We start from the raw sequence: 23,362 nt of genomic DNA, 5'->3' as shown, positions 1-23,362 counted from the left end.
TTTTGCATTTCCCTTGTCTTTTTTCTTTCTTTTGCTTGCAGTTCACTTAATCTTTGTTTTTTGCTTAGTTTAGCTAAATTAAAATGTCACTTCCAAACTAAAAGGAAAAACATTTGGTTCAAAAACTATAAAAATAAAAACATTTTAATATTTGCAATTTAATTTTCATCACAGAAATTTACAAATGGGCCCTAGCTTAATCCATGGCCTTCTATAAAATACATCACATTTGTCACTGGCAGTTGTCGGATAATGCGATAATAAAATCCTGAAGCATTGCCTTAATAACAAGTTCCAAACACATGATTCTTGTTATTTCTAACTATTTGCGATCACATCTTCCTACTTTTTCACATGTAATCTAAATCACTGGAACCACAGGACTAAAATGAGGGAAAGCTCGCCAATTGCCTGGTAACTGGCAAAACGTGTGCACGCGTAGGGCCACATTCACCTCTCTCAAACATAATCATAAACTCCATGTATTCAGCAAAGTTACATGTCCTTACATTTTCTTGTATTCAGAAAAAAAGTAGAACAGAATTATCCTTAAAGTAATCACGTGTGTTCACTGACAATGTAACAAGTTAAATAATATAGCGAAGAATTTACCATCTATTTGGTTACTGCTGTGACCCTCAGTGCCAAGTTTTTTTCCAGCTAGCTTTCAAACAGCCTGGTTTTTCTTCAGCCACTGTGTTTCCATAAAATTGATTGCTTTCAATTGTAGTTTAGCCAGTGTAACACATCTTTTGTGTATTTATTAATATATATGTATACACACACACATGCACATACAACAGGATGTTTTACAATGCTGGAGTCTGTGGACTTAAAGCCAGCATGCAGCCTATGTAAATGGTCATCAGTTTTAGGAAAGTTTATGTAAAAAATTAAGGAAGACCTACGATAAGCTTTAACAGCCGACTTAGTCATTATAGAAAGTCCTGTGCTCCATGCTGAGAAGCCAGATATAAATACGAAACACTATAGGTTTCCTCTCTTTTTGTAGTCTTTTGTAGAAGGCTAAAATGACACCATCATACAGTTACCTAAAAGACTTGACAGGTATTGATTTAAAGCACGATATATCAAGAGGTACTGTAAAAAGGATTTCATGGTCATAAATTTTAATGTATTCCAATTTTGCACTCTCTCGGTAACTTGTCAATAACAACAATTCCACTTAAAATATTTGCTTCATTCCTGCATGGCATTACATCTATTATGCAGTTATTTGGATACATAATTCTGTGACAAAAATCCACTGAGTGCTATAAATCACAGGTTCGATTTTCTTCTCCATAAATTGTTTGACAATGTTTTAATGAAGCAAAGTACAGCTTCCTGCTATGGATATTTGTATCAAAAGAAAATCTTTTTACAGAAATGTTTCACACCTTAAAAAATCATACGTGTGTTTTTATTTTTGTTGTGATTTTAAGTACAAATTAAAATCTGTTATTTCTTACAGAAAGTTAGGTTTTCAGCATTTTGCAGGAATTACTTGTACACTCTCCCTCTTTAGAATTAGTTTAGAATGCATCATATAGAAAACAAGGAGCATCATGAGCTTATCAGTAGTGACATTTAATTAAAGTGACTAAAATACATTTGGTTAGAATGAATGTAAAGCATTAGCTCAAGGAATTTGTCTGCCTATAATTTCTTTCTTAAAAAAAAAAAAAAATTAGATTATTGTGAAGTATTTGCCATATTAAAATTTGAGACAGAATATCTGGCCACCCTCGAGATCTTAAACTTGCAACTGTTTAATGGGTACTAAAATAAAATGGAACGACTTGTGGATTTTAAAGAAATGCGGCAACACTGAAGAGTTACAATTGCTTTCTATCAAAAGAAAGCACTCACAATCCTTTCATGGCACACATTTATCAGAGAGCCATTGCAGGCTGACACAAGGAATCCCAGTGACGGGAATCTTTTCTCCATTCTGCTGTTTAAAACAGTGGCACACATGTGCTGTGATATGGGATCTATTGCATGTAGCGATGAGCTTATTTCTAGCTTCACATCCAGGAGCCCAATGGAAGGGTCCCGTTCCTTCCCCAGGCCAGGCCACATGCCGTGGGCAGATGCCTACAGTGCCAGTGTCACCCCAGAACCGCACCCCAGAGCTTCCTGAGGACCCCAGGGGTCCCTGGGCACCGCACGAGGCCTGGAGGAGCCGTGGGCCCAACATGGGGCACAGCAGCGGCCTCAGGCCCTCGGCCTAGCCCGAGGTGCCCCGCTGTAGGGCTGGGAGGTGTGAAAGGCTTGGGGATGGGGCTCGTGGCTGCGACCCGCTCTGCCGTGTGGCATAGAGGGATTAATTTGTGTCACGGCGAGGTTTGAGGAGCCGGGAGCTGCAGTAGCCCCGCTTTATTGAAACGCTCCCACAGCACGGCACGGGGGATCGTGCAGCCATCACGCTGCCTGTGAAATTCCCTTAGAAACGGGCTAATAACGTCGAGTGCCACACTTTGAAAACTGTCAAACAAATTAGATATGTATTTGTTTTAATGTGGCTAAGTACAATAACAGATTAGAACGGATTATGTGGCTGTCTATTCACATTGGAAAATCTCTGGTTAAAAAAAAAAAAAAAAAAGGCTACACCTATTTTTATTTTCCTACTGTATGTTCATACAAGAAAGGATTAATAAAAAGTGCCTCAGAACACTTCGGGGCACCTCTGGCAGCGGTTTAATATACCAGTAGCTAAATAAATACCCCAGCCTACCTGCACCTGCGAACCACAACAAAAACATAAGCAGCCCTAAGCATCGCGTGATGCAGAGCCAATGCTAAGAATTGAGGGAACGATCCCTGCATGGCCGGAAACTTTTCAGTTCGATAAACCTCATTTTCTGAACACGTTTTAATGCAATTTATTTACGAGTGACTGGAAGTGCCATTTATAAAGGTAAAATTCAGAGTTGCATTGTACTCTAGCACTGCTGACTTCCCCAGACCAACAGTTCTACCTGAGATGACCCATGGAAAATGTATGGACTGAAATGAGGAGGGAGGAGAAAGAATTCTGGGTTCCTACAAACATACTAAATGCAAGTATTGCGCCAGATATTTTTATTGTTAAAAATCTGGCACATAGTCCAGTTAAATAATAAAAGAAAACAAGTAAAATAATTAGTTCAGTAGCAGAAAGTCTGCGAGGCATAGGAGAGCCTCAAGTGGTTGGAACATTTTGCTTGAACATCTGTTTGTCGATGCATGATTCTGGTGTTATTAATCTTCTTTGTAGGTAAGCAGGTGATTCACCCTAACCAAATTGCTGTTGTCCAGGAACAGTTCTCTCCCAGCCCTGAAAAAATAAAGTGGGCACAAGAACTGATTTCTGCTTTTGAAGAACATCAGCGTTTAGGAAAGGTAAATATTTTGTTATATGATGTTGTGGAAAGTAGATTTAAATAATGTTTAAAATTTAGAGAGATTGGTCGTAGCTGTTTGCATTCATCTTACAAAGCATGCTGCATTCGAGAGTCACGCTTTTGAAATCTGTATCTGCATCGAGACTGTAGAGTGTGTATTTATCATAAATGTGGCACCAGTGTGTTTACAAATAATCTGGCTGTCTTTTTCTCTCCCCGTGTTAACTTTAATTCTTTGAGCACAGAGCCTTCTGAGTACGCGCATAGATATCTGCAGCACTGGTGTATTAAAACTGCTTCTGAGTCGCACCACCAAAAGAAAATATTTGCCAGCAAAAGGCAGGTAGCCGGGCAGAAGAATCCAACAGCTTGTGCAGGCATAATTGATGGAAAGGGATAAACAGATGAGGAAGATTCAGTTTTCAGAAAATCTCTGTGTTGCTAAAACTGCTTCACTTTTGGGTGGTTGATCCTGCAAACGTCCCTAGCAGTGAGTAGATTTACTTTTGAGCAGAGCTGCTTGCGGATTGTGGTTCTTAATCATTAAAAATGGGAATGTTTTATGTGCATTTACACCGATTGCTGGACCTGAAATTTGGATAGAGTGGAAAGCAAATTAACACTAGAATATGATTGTTCCTAATTTAGTGCATCATTGAGTCTCACGTTTCCTGCTCTGTGGGTTTCTGCTATGTAAATATTGCGGTGGTGATGCGCAATCTGTCTCCACTTTGTGCCAGTAATACTTAAATTAGGGGTCGCCTGAAGGAAGATTTTATGCTAGTTGCAGCATTGTCAGTTAATTATCTTAAAGGTTATTTGCTATAATCCAGTTTGCCTCTTTTTGAATGAAAAAAGTTGTGGTGAAATATGTTTGTCTTAGTGACAGCCAAGCCCGGGACAGCCAAAATCCCGATGTCAGAGCGGGTAGTGGGGGCGTGCAGAAATGGTTTACACTCACATGTGTGCAATTCAAGTGGGAAAAAAAATATCTTTGTTAATGAAGCTCACATGTAGGGCTGTGCATAGATTCTTGCTTTCTCTGGTGCAGCTTAGAGATTTTCTGTGCGTTTTGTCACTTGCTGGTGGGTAGGAATAAGCTGCAGCGTGCCCCTTCCCCGTTCCCTTGTATCTCGGCTGCCCCAGGTGTTGTGTGTTACAGATTCTAAAAAAGGTCAAAGCAGAAACGATGCTTTCATCTCAGGATGAAAGTGTGACAAGGTATTTGTTATTGGTCTGCCCTTTTCTTTGCGAAGCTGCCGCATCCCGTCTGCGGTGCCGAGGTGTTTCTAATGCGTCCTTTACTATCATATTTGGGTGCCATCCTGAGCAGTTATTTCAGGGTCACTGTTACTGTGTTACATGCCTGGATCTCTTTGTTCTACTTCCCCTATTTTGGAGGGTGGCTGTCTTCCTGTTAGTGGTTTAGAAATAGAAAATCTGTGACCAGCATTGCACGTTATCCTGATTTTAAAAGCTTGGAACTGTTGGCAAAGGCATCATTATAAATGTGCTGCTAGAGCAAGAGTGTGGACAGGTAGATGCAGAATGAAAAAGTCAAATGACATGCTCAGCCCGATATTGTTTATTTTTTATTGCTTGTAAAATGCTTTTAATTCACTGAATTTAGAAACTCATTTATGGAATACCCCTGTCGTTTGTACAGCCAGTGAGGAGACTGGGAGAGATGTAACTACAGTACCAGTCTCACACAACAATGAAAGTACAGATGTTAAAATGCAAGCACTCTGCATTTAGCATTATTCTTTGGATTTGTTTCGAAGCTGCAATTTTATTGGCACAACACTGGTTTCCTGATCACATCAACCATTTTTTGGTGTGTTTTAATAAATGCTTTTCATTTAGGTTGTAAGCTTCTGTAAGCAGACACAAGTACAGATTTGTGGGGGTTTGCATCTTGGTGTATTATTTTAACCATGCTTCATATATGTATGCTTTGTATATTTTTACATCCAGCTGCCTGTCTGTAAAAAGAACTGGCAGGTTAATCTGAGAACTTCTGAGCCTCGCACCACTTCAGTGTTGCTGGGCTTCCTAACCAAACTGGAAAAACAGTTTTCCCTGTAGTGTTTCCTGCAAACTTCTTAGCTCGGTTTGCATTTTGGTATTAAAAATGTGTCAGCTAGAAGAGCTTGGGCAGCCTGATTACTTCATATTTTTCCAAAGCAAACATATCTCACCGAGGGAGCCTCTGGCTCTGCGTCCTAGAGACACGCTAAAATGTAAGTAATAACTCTTCCCGTGCCACCTCCTGACAAATGCTCCACACAGTGGTTTTAGTAATCCTCATGTCCTAATGAAACACCTCTTCTGTTTTCCTTTTCCTTTTATTTTATTAAAGCATTCGTGTCAGTAGGGCTGAAAATATAGCTGTGGTTAATATGGTTGAGACTTGTGTGCTTTTGCCATGTTATTAATCAAAGTTGAAAGCCTGGAAAAAATAAATGTGAGGGATTTGTGTGGTTGTTTGTGCAGCAGATAAGTTACTGGTTTTGGTCTCTGGGATCGCAGTTTATTATTCATTGGTTTTAAAGTTTGCTGCCCTTGGTCAACAGTATTTTATATTAAAATACAGTAATAAGCTTTTACAATCGCTTCCAGTTTGAGAGAGACAATTACCATAATAATTTTTCTTTGAGAAAAGGCTGAAGCAGGCTCCTTCGTCCTGGAAACTGACAACCTTGGGCAGAGCAGCCCCCAAATTGTGAGTATTGAGGTTCCTAAAAATTTGCCTATCAGATGAGCACTGCAGAGCTGGAGATGCTGTGACAGTGTCGAAACAGAAGAGTGTTAAGGACTCTGCTGGCCAAAAGCAGGTTTACGTTACCGAGACAGTGCTGTTTGGGGCGTTGTTTTGGTTTGGCTTCTAGGCTGGTTTCACTGTATTTTTTTATATATATTTTCAACTTGAAAAATAGCGTATGTAGGAAATAAATAGTAACAATGCATTCTGGGCAAATAAAAGACAAACACTGAAAAAGCACATTTCATGTTTTATCAATTTATGTATTAAATGCTCTCTATTGTCTAGGATTTTGAGATCTAGAAATGAAAAGTAGTGAAAAAAAAAAGTATTATTTCTATATTGTTTCAGTATTTTTCCAACAGATCTGTTTTAGTAGGGGATGTGATTTCCAAAATTGAAAACTTCATCCTAAAGAAAGCAAGGGTCACTGTTGGGAAAACCTAAGCATTAGATAAATGTCAGAGCACGTTCAGAAATGAAGGAGAAAGGCAATAAATGTTGTCTTGGCAAACTGAAAGTCAGATTCTGTTCTAAATTTTTATAGAATCTGTGCTACATTAAGCACAGAGGTCAGCTTAGAAATCCAGATTAACTGAGTGTGAGAGGGCAGAGTTAGTGGGAGAAGCTGCTGGCTTATCTGGGGAAGATCTCACTTTGCTGACTGCCGCTGCTGCTCTCTGCTGTGCAAGTAAGTCCCGTGTTTATGCTACCAGCACACTGGATGAACAGAATACCTTCTCTATCTGTTTGTACATGATGAGTGAATGGGGCACTGTTGCTGTAAGAAGATCTTCCTGAATCGTCTGTTTTTAAAATAAGATTCAGACAGAAGGGAAAACAGGAGAGTGGAGTTAAGAGGTTGCTTACACGTTTACATCCGCGTACTAATTTATAAATGTTTCCAAAGCACCTGCACATCACACCAGGCATAGGGAGCTAAATGCTTCTGCCAACATTGCCTGTCAGGTAAGAAGTGTTTAGAACTAAGGCGAGCGATTCACAAATCCAAGCTGCAATAGGGACAAAACAGAAGAAATATCTGTACACGCAGTATCCAAACACACAGACTTCTCCTTAGAAAGCTTTTGGCATACGTTTCTTGCATTCACTTCTGTGCCATTGTACATCGTGTGCTCAGCGGCAGAGGAATAATATTTATGAACGTTAGCGATTTGACAGGCTGTAGAGCTTCTTTTACGGGCCTTTCCGGGATTATGAAAAATCTTAGGAATGCATTTATTTACACAGCATCCACCCAACAAAGGGATGGAAATTTCCAGCAGTGGTTCCCTTATAATGCTCTTTGTCTGGGACAAGCTGCCCCAAGCCACTGTATCTTGGAGACGATGCGCCTCGCGCTTGGGCCCTGTCCAGCTCCCGCCGGGCCCAGGAGGGCTCTGCCTGCTGAGAGCAGACCCCTCACAGGGCTAACGGGGCGGTCAGGACCCCACGGGGAGCACGGGGTACTTTGTTGTGTGTTATACTGATATACAGTACATTATATTTGGGTATCTGCAGGGATCTGTTGTCCTCATGAAGTGGGCAGCGCGTATTCCTCACGCGGAGGATCCAGAGATTTGGGTGGCATTGCTAGAGTTAGGAAGTACAGGCCCAGGTGCTTTTCTGTGTGTGAATGGAGAGAGCTGCTAGGATTTAAGCATGGGTTGCTGTCAGGCTGCTTGTTTTTAGAAGTGCAAATTCATGCATATATCACAATAGAGATTGTATTCGTGCTTAAAGCCTATCTGTACAATTGTACAAAATGTGTGTTGTGTCACACTGAAGGCTTTTCTTTTAGGAAGATCCACCTTTTTGGGGTGCACTTTTTGAGCCCCCTCAAGCAGAGCAGTTGGGGATGTTTTAACTAATTACTTGTGCTCTATCTCTTCCTACTCTGGCACTGTCCTGAGGGAGATGTGCCAGGTGGGGAAAGCAGGAGACAGATTTAACTGCACAGGGCTGCAAAGGCTCCTAAAGCAGGGCAGAAACTCACGCAAAACATTTTCTTGCTAATTCTCCCTTCCTTGCTCCCCAGCAAGCATGTATTGCATCTTAAATCTGTTTTCCTTCTCTCATTAAAGGCCAGTGCATGAGGTCAGAGGATCTGAGATCATAGTATCATAGAATGTCTTGGGCTGAAAGGGACCTTAAAGCCCATCCAGTTACAACCCCCTGCCATGAGGTTGTAACCCACTAGACCAGGTTGCCTAGGGCCCCTCCCAGTCTGGCCTTGAATGCCTTCACAGGCAGGTTGTGCTTGTACACTGCATCTCTCTGCTCAGGAGGACAGTCTCCACGCACCTTCACTGCCGGCCCAGCCAGGGACGTGGCTCCTGCCCTCCGGGACGTGCACCCACAGAGGACAGGGGATGTCACCTCTCTGGGGTCCAGGTGCCAAATCTGTCCCTCCATGTGGATACCTCCATGTGGAGATGCAGTGCTGAGAACCATTTCGCACAAAGCAAATCATGGAGGCAACCATGTGCCCAGCCCTGGTTGCAAAGTACTAACAAGTGCTCACTTTTCAAGGCAGGATCTGACATGACATGTCATGTTCTCACCAGATGGCCCTTTCTAAGGCTTACTGAGGGGAATTCAGAGGCCTTTACATCCAAAACATTGTTTCAGGTAATTTCAGCAGTAGCAGTCTTGCTGCCTTGCAGCTCCATTCTGTGCTAGCTGCCATTCTCACAGGGCTAGAGCAGCTTTCTGCAAAAGCTCCCTCAGCTGGAATAGAGAAACACAGTGAGGAATGGCTGCTCAACCCTATTCAGAGAATTAATGTGGAATTAGAGATAATAAGACAGAATACAAAAATAATAGCAATTCCCTTCTTGTTGACAGAACAGGCTTTAGCGTCGATACTATTCTTGCCTGTGTTGCTTCACAACCACCTTCCTTTTCAGTACCAAATGCGTTCTGAGTGTCCTGTAGGCACCAACTTCCAAATTCAATTTTCGAGGTTTTAACGAATTGCTTCAGTAACTGGAAGCCTCAAGTTAATTTTGAATGACTTAATTAAGGGCATCTGAGGATACTGATCTTAATGTTAGTTACTTTTCATTTTTCTGTATAATAATCATTGTGCTCACTGGTTGAATATGATGCTTATCCAGGGAGCTGCTTTTGTGCTATGAAGTAAAGATTTCCTTGGCAGCAGCACCTCCAAACCAGTGTGCTCTCTAGACTTCTTCCATTCCCCATCCATCATATAGATGACGGCTGGAAATTAAGGAAGAATATTCCTAGGACTCTCTTTGTTTATTTGATTTTATTCTTTCCTACTCTAAATGAACACACAGGAAAGCAATAACTACAGTGAGAAGGAATCTAGTGAAAACGTAAAGGCAGCAATTAAAAACCCTGGTGCCAGCCTTTCATTCAGGGATCTTACACAGGTTCAGTGCAAGGTGGAGACCTCAGTGGCTTGAAGCAGTTTCTGGGGCTGGACCAACAGGATCTGTTGGCCCATCCCAGCCTGAATGTCTGTCTCCACTTGTTCAGACAGTCTTGAGGAACTGTGAAATAGAAACACGACTTGCCTGGTCACACAGCAGGGCAGGACCCTCATCCGAGCACTGGGAACAGTAACATTGGGTGGAGGAGATGGCACTCTTCAAGACTGAAATAATAGATTTTCTGGGTCCCTGTTCTTCATCTCTCCTGCCCCATTGTGGACTGGGGGGATCACAGATTCCTTTCCACCTGTTGAGCTTTAGAGAGGACTTTCCTGTCAGAGTTCATGTACTGCTGCTAGGGGCTTATTTGAGGGGGAAAAAAAAATCTCTATTTCATGTTGCTGTTGCTCTTTTTTTCTCGACCTTTTGTGTCCTTCCATCGTCTCCAAGAGGCAGAATCATATCTCACACACACAGGCTGCCGACTAAGTCTTGCATTACAAAGTGATACATCCTCTGTACCCAGTAACTGCTTCTGTACTGGTGGAAGTTTATGCAGGTGAGAAGAAACAAAAGGCAGTGATATTTAAAGTCTTATTCACATCAAGATGTGATGATGACAGGGCCTTGCTGGTGTACATACATATATTGCAGAATTCCCTCCCTATTCATCCCTGACTTCTGTGGGTCACAGAGACCCCCTATGTATCTTCTCCTGCCAAAAAGGAAATTTTTAATAAATCTTTCCAGGGATCATTTATTTTTCCCAAAGATCTTGTTTATAAGTGCCTTCCTTTCCTCATATAACACTGTGACCAAAAGAGGCAAACGTCAAAGGGTTCAGAGAAGAGGATATGAAAATATGCAACCAGAAAAGCTCACAGCAAGTATAGCTTGATGTGTGTCTTCAGTTTGTCCTATGTGACTGCACTGGTTCTTTTGCCATTTCCTACTGCAAGGATGCTAAAAGAAGGCTGAGAGTTGTGTGTCAATTTGGAGGCAGGACAGACCTGAGCAGAGAGGAGTGGGAGACTTTTTCTTGTTATAACCTGAAAAATGTGCTCAGTTGACCCAGATATCATTGACCAGCTCCTAGCAGCTCACTGACCTTTGGAAGTTGACCAAAAATAAAAGTGGAATTGTGACCCAGCTCTCTGTGATGGCTCTTTGGCGACAACTTGCAGAAGAAAAAAAAAATTAATTAAGCCTTCATTCAGCACCATCACAGCTGTTAGCTTATTTCCTACTCTTGACTTCCCCAAAAATATGGTTTCAACCTTCTGTTTGAAGGGAAAGTCATTCCTTTGTGGTTAGGCTAATCACTCCTCCCCCAGGCACAGACCCAGCTCCATGTGCTGCGAGCTGGGCTCCCTTTTGTTCAAATACCTGTAAGCAAATCCAAGCGTTCTTTTTAAGCCCTGAAGCAGAGATTTCCACATTTCCTCTGCAGGGGGGTGCTTAAAGAATGTGTGTTTTCATTAATCCTTGAGGGAATTATCTTCCTGAATGCCATGCTTTTTAGGAGGACCCTTTGCCATCCACCTGCTTCCTCCCCTCCTCAGAAGAGCAAATCTGCCATTCTTCTAGGGCACAGCACTCCCATTTCCTTAGGACAGGTTAATGTGCAGGAAAAGAGATAATGTTCTCAGACCTGGGAGGATTTTAATGGGTTTATTCTATGTATATTTGTGGTCTCCAAAAAGTCCTAAGTAGACTTCTGGGATTTATCCCCAAATAATCCATCGAATTACAACAAAAATAGAGACTCCTTCTCAGGTAATTGTGTCTCAAAGACATTTCTAGTGTCTGTGGAACTGGGGACTCTTGTCTACATGAGTAAATAGGGATTTGGTCTGCAAGGGAAAGTATTTCTAGCGGAATGGAGAAGAAAAGTAATTGAAGAAAGGCACATCTTCATCACACTTCATCATCACATCAAACACTGCAGGGCAGTGTTTCTAACCTAGTGACATCAAAGTGCCTCCAAAAGACTTCCCCTCACTCAAGAGCTTGCTCATCTTCTATGCATATCACCTAACCAGCAGCAGAGATTTGCTGGCAGTTTCACAGGCATTCAATAACCCTCAACTCAGACCCATGTTTGATTCAAAATTCAGCAGCAGGGTCTTTCTCATAGGTACTGCAATTCCATGGAACATGACCTTAGTTCTCTTCTCCTTTTCTTCCACTGACCAGAGCACCCCATGCTAAGGCCCTATCTGCTCATGAACATCTCCTGGTACCTCCAAGCCTGCCATCCAAATCTCCTGAATAGGATCCCAAAGTAAACTGCTTTGAGAGAGCTGGCTGTCCCTACATGGACAATGCAGTCCGTACTTGTAGACACACAACTGAGCATAGCACCACTGGCTATATTATTTCACATTTTACAAGATAAATGTGTTTTTTTTTTCTACAATAGATAAACCACAAGCAAGGTTTATTAGCAAAGGTCAAGGTAATTGATAACAACTATTGTTGATTCCCAAAACAGAAACGCAGAGTCCTCACAACTAGTGCTTCCATTTGGAGTCACATCAAAAGGGAAGTCAGTAGATTTTGGTGAATTTTTTGGATTTTCTCAGTACTTTCAAATATATGTACTTGCTAGCCCTTAGGAAAACTGGTTCTGTTTCTGATATTTTCCTCCATCTAAGAAGAGACAGCCTGCAGCAGCGTTTGCAAGGAGCTCATTGCAGCCACCCAGACGGACATGGGTAGATACAAGGAAAGAGCAAATACTGAGAAAACTGCCCCAAGTGTTCCCAGGAGTGGAAACTCCTCTAATTCCTCCCTCTTGTCAACCAAGGGGGACTAGTTTGTCAGATCGCTGTCCCACATGTCCCAGAACAATTACTATTTCGCTTTAATTAACTCACTGTCTTTCATCCAAGCCATCGCTCAGAGGCAAGTGTGCTACAGAGCTATGAGGTCCCTGAAGTGCTCTGTACCCCAATAGCTCCAGCCAGCTTGTTTCTTTAGTTTACCCAGTGATACATAAGGAAACAAAAGTGGAGGGAGTAAAACCCTGTATAGCACTGCACGTTACATGGAGATGTTTCAGCAGAAATGAAGAAGTTAGAGACTTCAATTTCCATGATCTTCTGCAAAGTCATGACAGGTGACTCAATAGCTTTCCTGTCTATCCAAAGTCAACACAACTCTTCCACACATAATAAATGCCAGCAAGATGTGGAGTTTTTTCCCCTTTCCTGGCTCTCCCAAAACGCATTGATCCCCAGCAGATACAGAAATCACTAACTCTGAATCCCATCCGTTTACTTTCTAGGAAGATCAAATACGTCTTGCCATAGAAAACTTATGTTTGTGAGAGGGTAGTATAAATTTAGCAAGCTCTTAACCATCCCCAAAATTCCACAAGGCAGAAGTTCCTGGATGCTGCCTCATACAAACATACAAAAAGAAGATCTGCACATTCCAGGAACCACTGCATTCACACATTCAGCCTTCGGTCATTGCATATAAAAGATCAATGCCAAAACCTTCTGCTACTTGGTGCTTGTTGTATAGATGTGACACATTCAAAATTTGTGACCCTGATCTGTGGCAATGCACGGACAGGGGTGTCGTGTACATTGTCAATGAGGAGTCCCCAGTTAGGCACTGAACTCCGTTAGATCTGAGTTAGTTTAGGCTGTGGCTATGATTAGTTGCCCCCTTTTTCTCAGACTCTCCAGCTCCCAGCCTGTGGAAGTGACTGATCTCTGTCAGCTCTCTGTTGCTGCTTCCCATGTCTGCGGGATGGATTTCTGTGGCACTGACACTGACTGGGCTCAGTTCTCTTTTTTCCAAGACTAGCACTTTTTGTTAGTTTCGTCTTAAAAAAAAAAAAAAGAGAGAGAGAGAAAAAAAGAAAAGAAAGAAAGAAATAGAAAGAAAAGAAGGAAAAAGAAGAAAAAAGATAAAAACACAGCAACTTTCTCTAATTTTAATTCCCTTCCAGCTGTTTGTCAAAAGCCCTCTATGTTCTGTTCTCAGAGCACTTTAGGACGTTCTGAAATTCATCACAGAGGGGATAGTATCTCTTTGGGCTTGGCCTGCATCTTGTTTCCTTGAGAGCTGACTCTGGGTCCGACCAGCAGCTGAACTACTGGAAGTACAGGCTGGAAGTGTGAGATGATTGAAGACCATCAGCCAAAAAGAAAATTTAGATCTATGGCTACACCAATCCTCAGATTAACACTATCAAAGTAAACGGTGTTTATAGGAAGTCTCGTTTTCTTCGTATTAATGTGAATAAAAATCAAAAGAGTGTTAAGGGCGAATTTCAGCTACCAGAGTCAGAAAAGAGAGCGTGGGGACAAAGCTGTAATTACGGGTATTTCCTATCAGCCGAAACCTGTGGGTGGAAGGGGAGGCAGTGAATAAGGCATATTCAATGGCATTAAAATGGGTTTCTTTTTCTGGACTTTAGCTCAGCACTGCAAATTAGCAGGGAGAAATTAAGCCTCCGAGTGAACGGGCAGAGAAGCCAAATTCTTTGTGCTACTCATTGCTGCTTTTTTTCCCTTTGAGAATTCAAATTCATAACAGCCCAACCTGCAGCTGCGTGCTGACAGGAGGATGCACCGCTTACCTGCCGTGGTTCTGTGTTCATGCCTCCACGTGCTGCTATCCCATTTTCCTTTCAGGACGGGCCCTGAAGACCATGTCCTGACTCCACAACCATCACTGGGCACAGACCACTGCGGGCACTTGGGAGAGCTGCTCCCAACACAGCCACTTCTCAGGGCTGGGAGGGACCATTCCAGACCTTAACAGCTCTCTGCTTATCACACACACATGAATTTCTCTTTTAAACAATAGCTATTCTGCAACCGACTGCCTATAGGAAAACAGGCACAATTAAAATGCATTTTTCTCACTGTGAAAACATATGCCTTGTGCTAACCAGGAGCGTTAGATCATAGATTTGAGTGATTCCAAAGAATAACGACATAAAATGTCTACTTAAATCTTATGGTATTTTCACAACAGTTAATAAATGGAGTGGTTTGAGGCTGCATCTTTTGTTAATGTTGAAACTACACATGAAACTGGCTAGGATGTCACTAAGGCAGAAAGTATTATTATCGTTATTGTAATTAATATCGTTGTTGCTATTAATGTAGGCTTGATCGGTTGCTCTGTAAACAAGGCATTCGATCTGAAGCATCTGCAACTGAGTGCTGTCACTCCGTTATTCTCTGACCCCCCTAAAATACTGCAAGCTCTAGCATGAAATCCTACTTAAAATAAAATCATAGCTCTAACTATTGCTTTGTTAATGGCTCCTACAGAGCCTGCTCTTATATGCAGTGATACTGATTTGTGTCATGTTACTGTTCAAGGTGGATTTTTGTTTTACTTGTTCTACGATGTGATTTAGTGTTTAATTCATATTCCTTCAGTCAACCGATGTGTACCACCAGAGCAGAACATTTCATTCCCATTTCTGTCAATGGGCAATGTTTTCCCTCTGTTTATGAGATTCCTCCGTTTAACCCCTACCAGCCCTCAAAGACAAGCAGACAGTAGCAAGCTGCCTATCCCAACCCGTGTGCCTGCAGCAACCCATTCCCATGCTGTCCCCCCATCCTCACCTCACTCACGGCCAGACCTGTCCCTGGACCCAGTGCCATGCTGCACAGGGTGCCCCTCTCAGCTCCTTCCCCCTTGGCTCTGAACTCCCTGGGGAGAGAATTGCACCTTTGTGTTTGCTTTATCAAAGAATGTGTCAAGGTACTGTCAGAACTAAATAACATTCCTCCCCCCCCCCCGATTTTTTTAATATCCTGATGCACGGAGTTTTATCATCAAGTTCTTTCTTGGTGAGAACACCCAACTCAGGTTTTGCTCTGCTTTATACGTGTTTCTTCTGCTGAGTGGTAGCTGCGACACATTGCTGATTGCTTTGAACTCAGCACGGTGCCAGCACAGAGTCCCTGGAAATGCAAAGGGAGGCCAGGCTTTGCTTGGCTCTCCCATCGCTGCTGATGTGTGTTGGGATCGCTGCTGGGAAACTCCCTATAGCAGCATTCAGGTGGGCCTCCCGCTGCTTCCAGAGATTTGGGCTAGATTCTTACAGTAACCACGATATTACAATAACCATTTGTTTTTCCCAGGCTCCAGCCCATCCCCGCACTCTGACCACGGCAGCCCTGGTGGGGAGGCCCAGCCATATACACAGAGATGGGGATTCCCTCTGCCCGCCCCAAAACCACCTTCATTCCAGGTGTTGGTTAGCTCGTCCCCTAGGAGCTATGTCTGCACCCTGCCAGCAGATGTGTTCTGATGGGAGAGCCGGGCTGCAGCTTCCCATGCCCGCTCAGGCCAGTTGCTCTCTCTCTTGCAGGGCGCATTCACGTTCCGCGGAAGCATGATAGACATGCCGCTGCTGAAGCAGGCACGGAACATTGTTACGCTTGCCACAGCCATCAAGAAAAAATGATCTGGTAAATGGAGCGCTCACCATGGGGCCACGGAAGCTTGTTTTAAAAGATGACTATAAGACTTTGGGGGGAAAAAAAGATAATCAAATGCATCACGCTTAAGCAGAAATTCATTGACGTTCTGCAGATCTGCCATAATTTCCTTGCCAGAATTGTTCATCGCTAACAGTGCTCCCGACCCAAAGCGCTGCTCGCTCTCAGTGCCTGCCATGGTGCTATGTCATGGCTGTGTGATATCATGGCTATGGGATCGTGGCTTCACGAAAGGACACCAGCAGGATTTGAGCAGTGATCTCCCCTCAAATAACCAGTGGACACCGGTCAGCCTTCAGTCTCCATTCCCATATCAAAGTCCATCTGAAAGTCGAAGCTCTGGCTAATCATACACCGGCTGAAATAAATGTGATGAAACTCACTGTCCCGCACAGGCTTCTCATTCCCCCCCCCCTCTCCCAGAAATGTATCTGTGTCATTAAAACACTGCTCCTACACAAGACTCTGGCTCTGCTTTCGGCAGCCGCGGTCGAGGCACGGTTCTCGGCGGCACAATGCAGCAGAACTCGTGCATATGGTCTCGAGTCAGATTTACATCACATTAGGGATACGGCGACAGGTCATGTGGGCCGTGTGGTTAACGGGCTTAGTAAAGCTGTTTTGAAGAGGTTAACCCAGCTTGTAGTAAGGGTAAATAAACATAACAACCGGGCATTGTCCTCTATTCAGCATGTACTCTTATATGGAGGGCTAAAGGGTATTGAAGCTGCAGAGGATCAACTTGTGGTTGCCAGAGGACTCCAATGAAGTTTGAAACACCAACAATCAGAGATTTTGTTTCTGTTCCTCATTAAATCATGAGCTTTTGTGCTCAGACTATGAACGACTGTTCTTTAAGAAATTAACAGAATGGGAAGTTTTAAACTATGCACCAACCTTTTCATGACCTACACAGCAGCAATGCTGCTGCACTTAGACAAACACCGCGGGGAAGGCTGTTCTGTTTATTTAAATTTGTAAATAGAAAACAGTTGTTTTTGGGTCTCATTCCTCGCTGCCTCCATGGCCGTTTTACGTAGGGAGTCACAGCACCTTCTCCCTCCCATCTGCTCTCTTCTTGTGCTTCCTGCACCTCGAGCAGCACCTTTTGAACGCTTTGCTTAGTTCTGATGGAGGGGAGAGGAAGGGAAAAATTAAAAAAAAATAAGGAAAACAGAATCCAGCCTCAACCCAACACACCGTGCCTGGAGAGCTGCGGCTCGGCCAGGCCCCAGCGTTGGGGTATGTACGAGATGACCCCAGGGTCCGAGTGGCATGGGGCAAGCTGTCCTGCTGCACGGTGACTCATCCCAATGGTTTGGGGTGACCTGTCTCAGAGCAGGGTGAGCTGTCCCCATGGCACGGGAACTCCCAGGCTAATCAGATTAATGAAGGACTACCTTCCCAGATTGTATCTCGTAAGCCCCCCAGCCCTAGCCCTGTGAGTCCCTTTGTTATTAATTCTTGGATGACTAAATTATGGGTAGCACTGTTAAAACATTATCGGGACTAATGAGAAACAATTACTTAGGAGATGATCTGGGACAGGCAGGGCCAGGCGCGTTTCTAGCTCTCCCCACAGATTATGTCTGTAAATCATCAGGTGCAGGGCAGCACGGGGGTGAGGCCTGGCACAGGGAAAGCAAAATAAGATACAGGGTCGGGATTTTTTTTTTTTCCTTTCGCATAATTTTTTCATTAATCTCAATAGGACCCGTGTGGTGTAGATTGTTTTAATTCCCTTCGTGCCGTGTCGGGAGGGGGAGCGGATTCCCCCGTAACTCCTGCATTGTCCCAGCAGCCCCAGGGGTCCCGGCAGACCCTGGCCCCAAAAACTTCGTTCCAGAAGAATAGAGGGACCCGATCCCATGCCTTCACCCCAGCACTGAGGCACACCCATTTTCCCCAAAGTCCCTCAGATCCCCTCCAGAACGTGGGAGAGTTCCGCGTTCATTTCCCAGCCCTAACGAGCTGCACTTTATAACAAATAAAATCCCATTTATTTGTTTCTCAGTTTACTTCTGGGAGCGCTACATGCTTCCCGGCTTTATTCTGTCCCTCTTTCTCCCCTTCTCTTTCCCTCTCCTTCTCTCCCGCCCGGTGCCAGGCAGGCAATTGATGAAACAAAACAGATTATAAGATTAGCAGCGGGATTTTGTGCATATTAATGATAGGGAAGGGCGCCGAATGGGTTTGTAATTGCAGATCTCGCGCTCGGGATTGGGAACTGTAGCCCTGCTGCAGCAAAGACCCCCCTGTGAGGTTTTCACATTGGAACTTAGGGGAAAAGTGAAAAAGTAATTACCAGAGCACAACATTGAAATGTTAAAGCACTTATTCTTTCTTTCAGCGTTCTGTTTTAAAGGGGGAAAACAGGCAAAATGGAAAATAAATTACTTTCAAATAAGTAGGTTAGCACCTGAATGCTAGTGTGCATTTTCCCTTTTGCTGTTGCTTCTTTTTTTTTCTCTCCTTTCCTTTCCTTTCCTTTTTTTTTTTTTTTTTTTTTTTTTTTATCAGATTCTACAATTATTGAGTAGGACGCTGCTCAAGCCGCCATCCGGGCAGCAGCACAGGGAAAGGGCAGGGGCACGGTGGCGGGGGCAAAGCAGCAGCCAAGGGCTCTTCAAAGCCGCGCTCGGAAATTTAGAGGGTTTTTTTAATTTTTTTTTTTTTCTCCTTTGGTTTTGTTTTGAAATTGGGGCTTGAAAGGAAAAGATTGTTTTGGTTTCCTCTCCAACGCCGGCATCAAACGGCACTCTGGCAGGGATGTATTTCCCAGTGCAGTCCGTCACCGCGCTCCCACAGCACCGAGCAGTGCCCGACCCCAGGCTATGCCTCCTTCTGGGGTCCCAGGGACAACCTCACCCTCCTGGGGCAGATCTCCCAGCTCTGGGGTCCACACTCTCTCCCCACCGCCGCCTCACGTTGCACACACGCCCTGCTGCAATTCCGCCACCAACGGAAATCAATGAACCCAGGAGAAATGGGCTCTGAAAACTTTTTGTCTGTGTGACAGAAAAAGGGAGTACCTACTCCTAGGCAGCAATTCCTTATTTTGAACTGGGGGAAGCAGGGGGGAGGGGAAAAAAATGAAAAGCAAGCACGGCTTTGAGCACATTTCATCCATTTTCTGGCTATTTTGGAGAACCATGCAGTGCGGGTCATCAGCTCCTGTTCTAAAGAGAGGGGTGGGGGTAAACTTGTGGGGTGAAGCATTGCCTTGTTTTCTTTTCTCTTCAATCCCATTTCACCTCCCAGCCCTGAGCATCCCTCCCCAGGACGACAGGGGCAGGAGGGACTCCACTCCCCACCCTACAGGAGTGGATGCCCTAGCAGGGAGATCAGCATCCCACTGTTTTCCAGGGCTGCTGCTTCCCAGCACAGGGCTGGTACTCCCAAGTCTGCTCTGCAAACCAATGCTGGGTCTCACACTTCTGATTTTGTTCCTATTTCTGCTATCAAAAATCCCCGCTGCTGTAACACTCCACTGGAGGAGTGGAAGGGAAGGATAATAAATTTTTTTTTAATTGCTTCCCCAGCTATAAATTGTCATGCATTGGGCTATTTTTTTTTTTTCCTTGAACAAAAGCACAATTGACAGTGGGGCTTAGGGAAAAACAAGAGGGGGCTTCGAGCCCCATGGCTCCCCTGTGCATTGAACCTGAGCCAGGGGGGTGGCTGTGCCCAGAAGTTGAAGGACACCGAGAGCTGCAACACAACAATAGGGATTTTTATGTCTCACCAACTGTTTTTGCAGCTGCATCTTGCCCCCTCCTCCTCTCCTCTCCCCCCATTATTCCATGTGAGAACCAAGTATGAAAATAGGAGCCGTGCTCTCTCTCCATCCTGAGCAAGTGTGCATAAATCCACAGAGGTCTGGGGCTGGTTGTTACCAGCAAGGGCTACGGGCAAGCACAGTGCTTGTTTTGCGCTTCTGTACTGCATTTTGCTCTTCTTGTCATGGATGGGAGGACATCACTGAAGCGTGCTGCTGGCATGCCTGGTTGCAGTGCTGGCCCCCACATCCCCACCTCTCTGTTTCCCAGCATCCCCTCCATGCACGCACCTGGACATCCCAAATCTCCCAGCAAAGCCCCTCTTCTCATACACCAGGAGCAGAGGCTGAGGGATGGAGATGGATGCGTGTTCACCCATCCCCTCCAGTGGGGATGTGCTGGGCAGAAGGGCAGGCAGAGCTCAGCTGACTTTGCAGTGGACGAAAATACAAACATCTGAACTATTTGTAAAACAAACTAACAAAATTTAAAAAAATTAAAAAACCATCCTCTTGAAGACCAGTTGCACCGTAAGTCACTAAAGAAAAGAAACAAGTTTTCTTTGAAGCAGGCTGGGTCAGCATCTGACACAGAGCCTTGATGAGGGAGTTGAACTAAGCAAGTCCCATGGTATGTTCTACCCTTATGTTTTGGTGATGCTCTGCCTCCTGAGCCTCTGCCCTTACTGCCTCAAGGAGCGGTGGGCACAGGGCCCTCTGCCACCCACAGGCAGCCCCAGCAAGTGCTGCAGCCACAGTGGGCAGCTGCCTCTTGGTGGCAGGCACAGGATTCACCTGTTCTGTGTGACAGAAATGCAGCCATGAGCCCACTTTAAGGTGAAAAGGCTCCTCTTACTGGGCTTAAGTTTATGACAGTATTTATATCCTTTAAAACTCTTTTTTTTTTTCCCGTTTGCATCTTATTTTATAATAAATCCACTCCTGATGAATCATCACTGCATGCAACATGCAACCACGCAGCACAGGAAGCAAATCATTCCTTTTGCACTGTGGTGTGGAACAGAGCATTCACAAAAAGCATTCAAGTTCTGCCATTCAGTTCAATTTCAGGCTAATGTCCTGCCCTGATATCATTTTGGATGATTTTTAATCAGGTATATTCTCTGCCATTGCTCTTACATAAAACATCTTGCTGGCTGAACTGCGAAATGCTGCAAAGGCACCAATTGAAACAAAAAAGATATTGTCTAAACTGAAACGTGCCCCATCCCCAAACAGCATCCTGAGCATCCAGGTGGCGGGGGACATTTTTCAGCCACGTGCAAACTGTGAACCATATTCGAAATTAAGTCTCTGTATTAAAATCGGCATCTCTGAGCCTCCCGCAGGCAGCTGCCGCTGTTCAGCACGGTGACATCTTCCCTGGCACCGGCGGGCTGGGAGCTCGCGCAGGCATCGCCAAGCAATTTCCTACTGCTCTGCAGATATCAGGGCTTTACAGCGACGTGTGCTGAGAAAGTACAAGGAGTGCAAGGTGATGGGGGGAGTGGGGAAAGGGCCGTGGGTGTTTTTGTCCTGCACACAAGGGTGGAAGCCGTTAAAGCAGCATATTGCTGATGTCACAAATTATGTCATTTTTCAGCAAGCTGTTAGGGAGCAGCGGGATGCTTAGAGGTCCCAATCTGAGCGCACAGCTTGAGGCCTCATCATCCATTGAAATCAAGGAAACACTCCAGTCCCCCGACCTCTGTTTACAAATAATATATCAAGAATCAGGATTCCCACAAATAAACTTTCAGGTGCCGAGCTAAAGGAAAAAGGTGTATATATATACATATGCATACACACTCGCATACATGTGTAGGCGTGTGTGCATATGTGTGTGTGTGTGTGTGGTGCAACTGAAGTCTGCAGTTTGCCACCAGGTTTCCTTTGAACAAGCATTTTCCATTCTTCCTTGGTGTCTGGAAGAGATGCTTCACCACCACTTCTATGGCCATTTCACACACAGAGCCCCATCGAAGTCAGAGATATCAGCATGTGAAGGGAGTACAGCCTAATCCCATTTGTTTCTACTTTTAAAAATAGTTGGGTTTTTGTGTGTGTCAAGTGCTTATATAATATAACAGAGGTCTGATTTATAAACATATGCATAAGAAGAGATGTATTGATACTGGAGTAGACTGTAAAAAAAATAAAACAGCAACAGAAATGTCCAAAGAGATTGCAATTGGTAGAGCAAACCAGTTTTTGAGACTCGCCTTCTCTATTTGGTGAGCCATATTTATAGACATACAGTCCCCCCACTAGAGTGGAATAAACCTCCGTGTCCTCCTGACACTCCACATATACCTAGTGGATTACAGTCTTCATTAAAAGAGAAAAAATGCCAATTACATGATCCGAGGTCATGGCACAACCCAAAAAAGGGAATTAAATCCAGAGCTAACCATGCCAAATCCATTGCTCTGTGCTTTTACCCCATGTGTTGGTGATAGCCAAGGCTGCATTATCCAGCCACAGCTCCCAGCCACAGCTGCTGCAGCACTGCCAGTGCTGCACGACCAGCACAGTGTGCTGGCAGGAGATGGAGGAGGTGGCTGTGCTCTGCTCTGCTCTCTCACTAAAATGACTTCAATATTTTGCTATTTATTCACCAGCGTAGTTGGCTGTACCTTCGCTGGATCGGCTTCTCCTCCACAGCATATCCCTGGTTTAATTACCTCTCCTTCTATCCCCCTCAATCTGCACAATAAATGCAGTTGCTTACAGAAACATGATTACAGGATTAGAGTTACTGGGCCCTCGCCCAGACAAACGCGGTGACAGAGCATAGCACTGGCACCTCCGAAAACTGCGCTGACCTCAGGCATCTGCACTTCAAAGGCCATGGCCACAATCTGAGCTTCATTAGCCTTCAAGGCTGACGTTACAGGAGCACTACTTCCTCAGCCACTAATGGGAAACACTCTCCTCCATTTGCTGTTGAGGTGTTAAAAGTTCCTCTTAATGTCAGTTACCGAGCCACAGCTCCACTGGTACCCAGTGATGCCTTGTGGGGCAGGGCTAAGCCTTTACCAAGGGCAGCACCCTCCTGCACCTAGGGGAAGGAGGGCTGTATATGGGTATGCCATCTCTGAGTGGCTGAAATTTGTGATGCATGCAGGGAGAGCTCAGCAGCTACCTGTGAGTCAGGGTAATAATTCTCCTGGTCGATCTGCACCTATACAAGAAAGCTTAGGAGACAACTGGAACATTTGTCTTTCTTCTGTTGTTTCTATCTACGTGTTCAGGGACACTGATCACTTGTGACTGTGTTTGCACAGTCCTAGCATGGTCATTCAGGGTTTGTAGCCATGAATCTAACAGAAAAGCAATACATGGGGGATTAGGCCACATCATCAGCTTGCACAAAGCAGCCAGGCTAGGTGTGCTGAAGAAAGCCTCAAAGTTTCCCATCTGTACAGAAGAAGAAAATAACATTTATCCCATATTTGAGAATATTTGGAAATGCTAGAAGACAAGGAAACCAGCAGATAGCTTTATACGAGGATGAAATGTCTGAAATGCTTTCTTCTGTG

At 44.2% G+C, this 23,362-nt stretch overlaps 1 protein-coding gene and 1 long non-coding RNA gene across 2 annotated transcripts in view; one reads left to right on the top strand and one right to left on the bottom strand.

Moving 5' to 3' along the window:
* CLYBL (citramalyl-CoA lyase) overlaps nucleotides 1-16,825 on the top strand; it is a 155,825-nt gene extending 139,000 nt beyond the window's left edge. The window contains exons 7-8 of the mRNA XM_090129290.1: nucleotides 3,266-3,390; nucleotides 15,913-16,825. Of these exons, the coding sequence (XP_089985416.1) occupies nucleotides 3,266-3,390; nucleotides 15,913-16,008 (221 nt within the window). The 3' untranslated portion in view covers nucleotides 16,009-16,825. The remainder of the gene's footprint in view (nucleotides 1-3,265; nucleotides 3,391-15,912) is intronic.
* LOC149920101 (uncharacterized) overlaps nucleotides 1-23,362 on the bottom strand; it is a 45,223-nt gene that overhangs the window by 13,475 nt on the left and 8,386 nt on the right. The gene's annotated exons all lie outside the window — the stretch shown is intronic.

The sequence above is a fragment of the Phasianus colchicus genome, chromosome 1 (assembly GCF_987193195.1).
Source record: "Phasianus colchicus chromosome 1, bPhaCol1.hap1.1, whole genome shotgun sequence".
Lineage (NCBI taxonomy): Eukaryota > Metazoa > Chordata > Aves > Galliformes > Phasianidae > Phasianus > Phasianus colchicus.
Note: the sequence above shows the minus strand (reverse complement) of the source record. Positions and strands in the feature narration are given on the sequence as shown.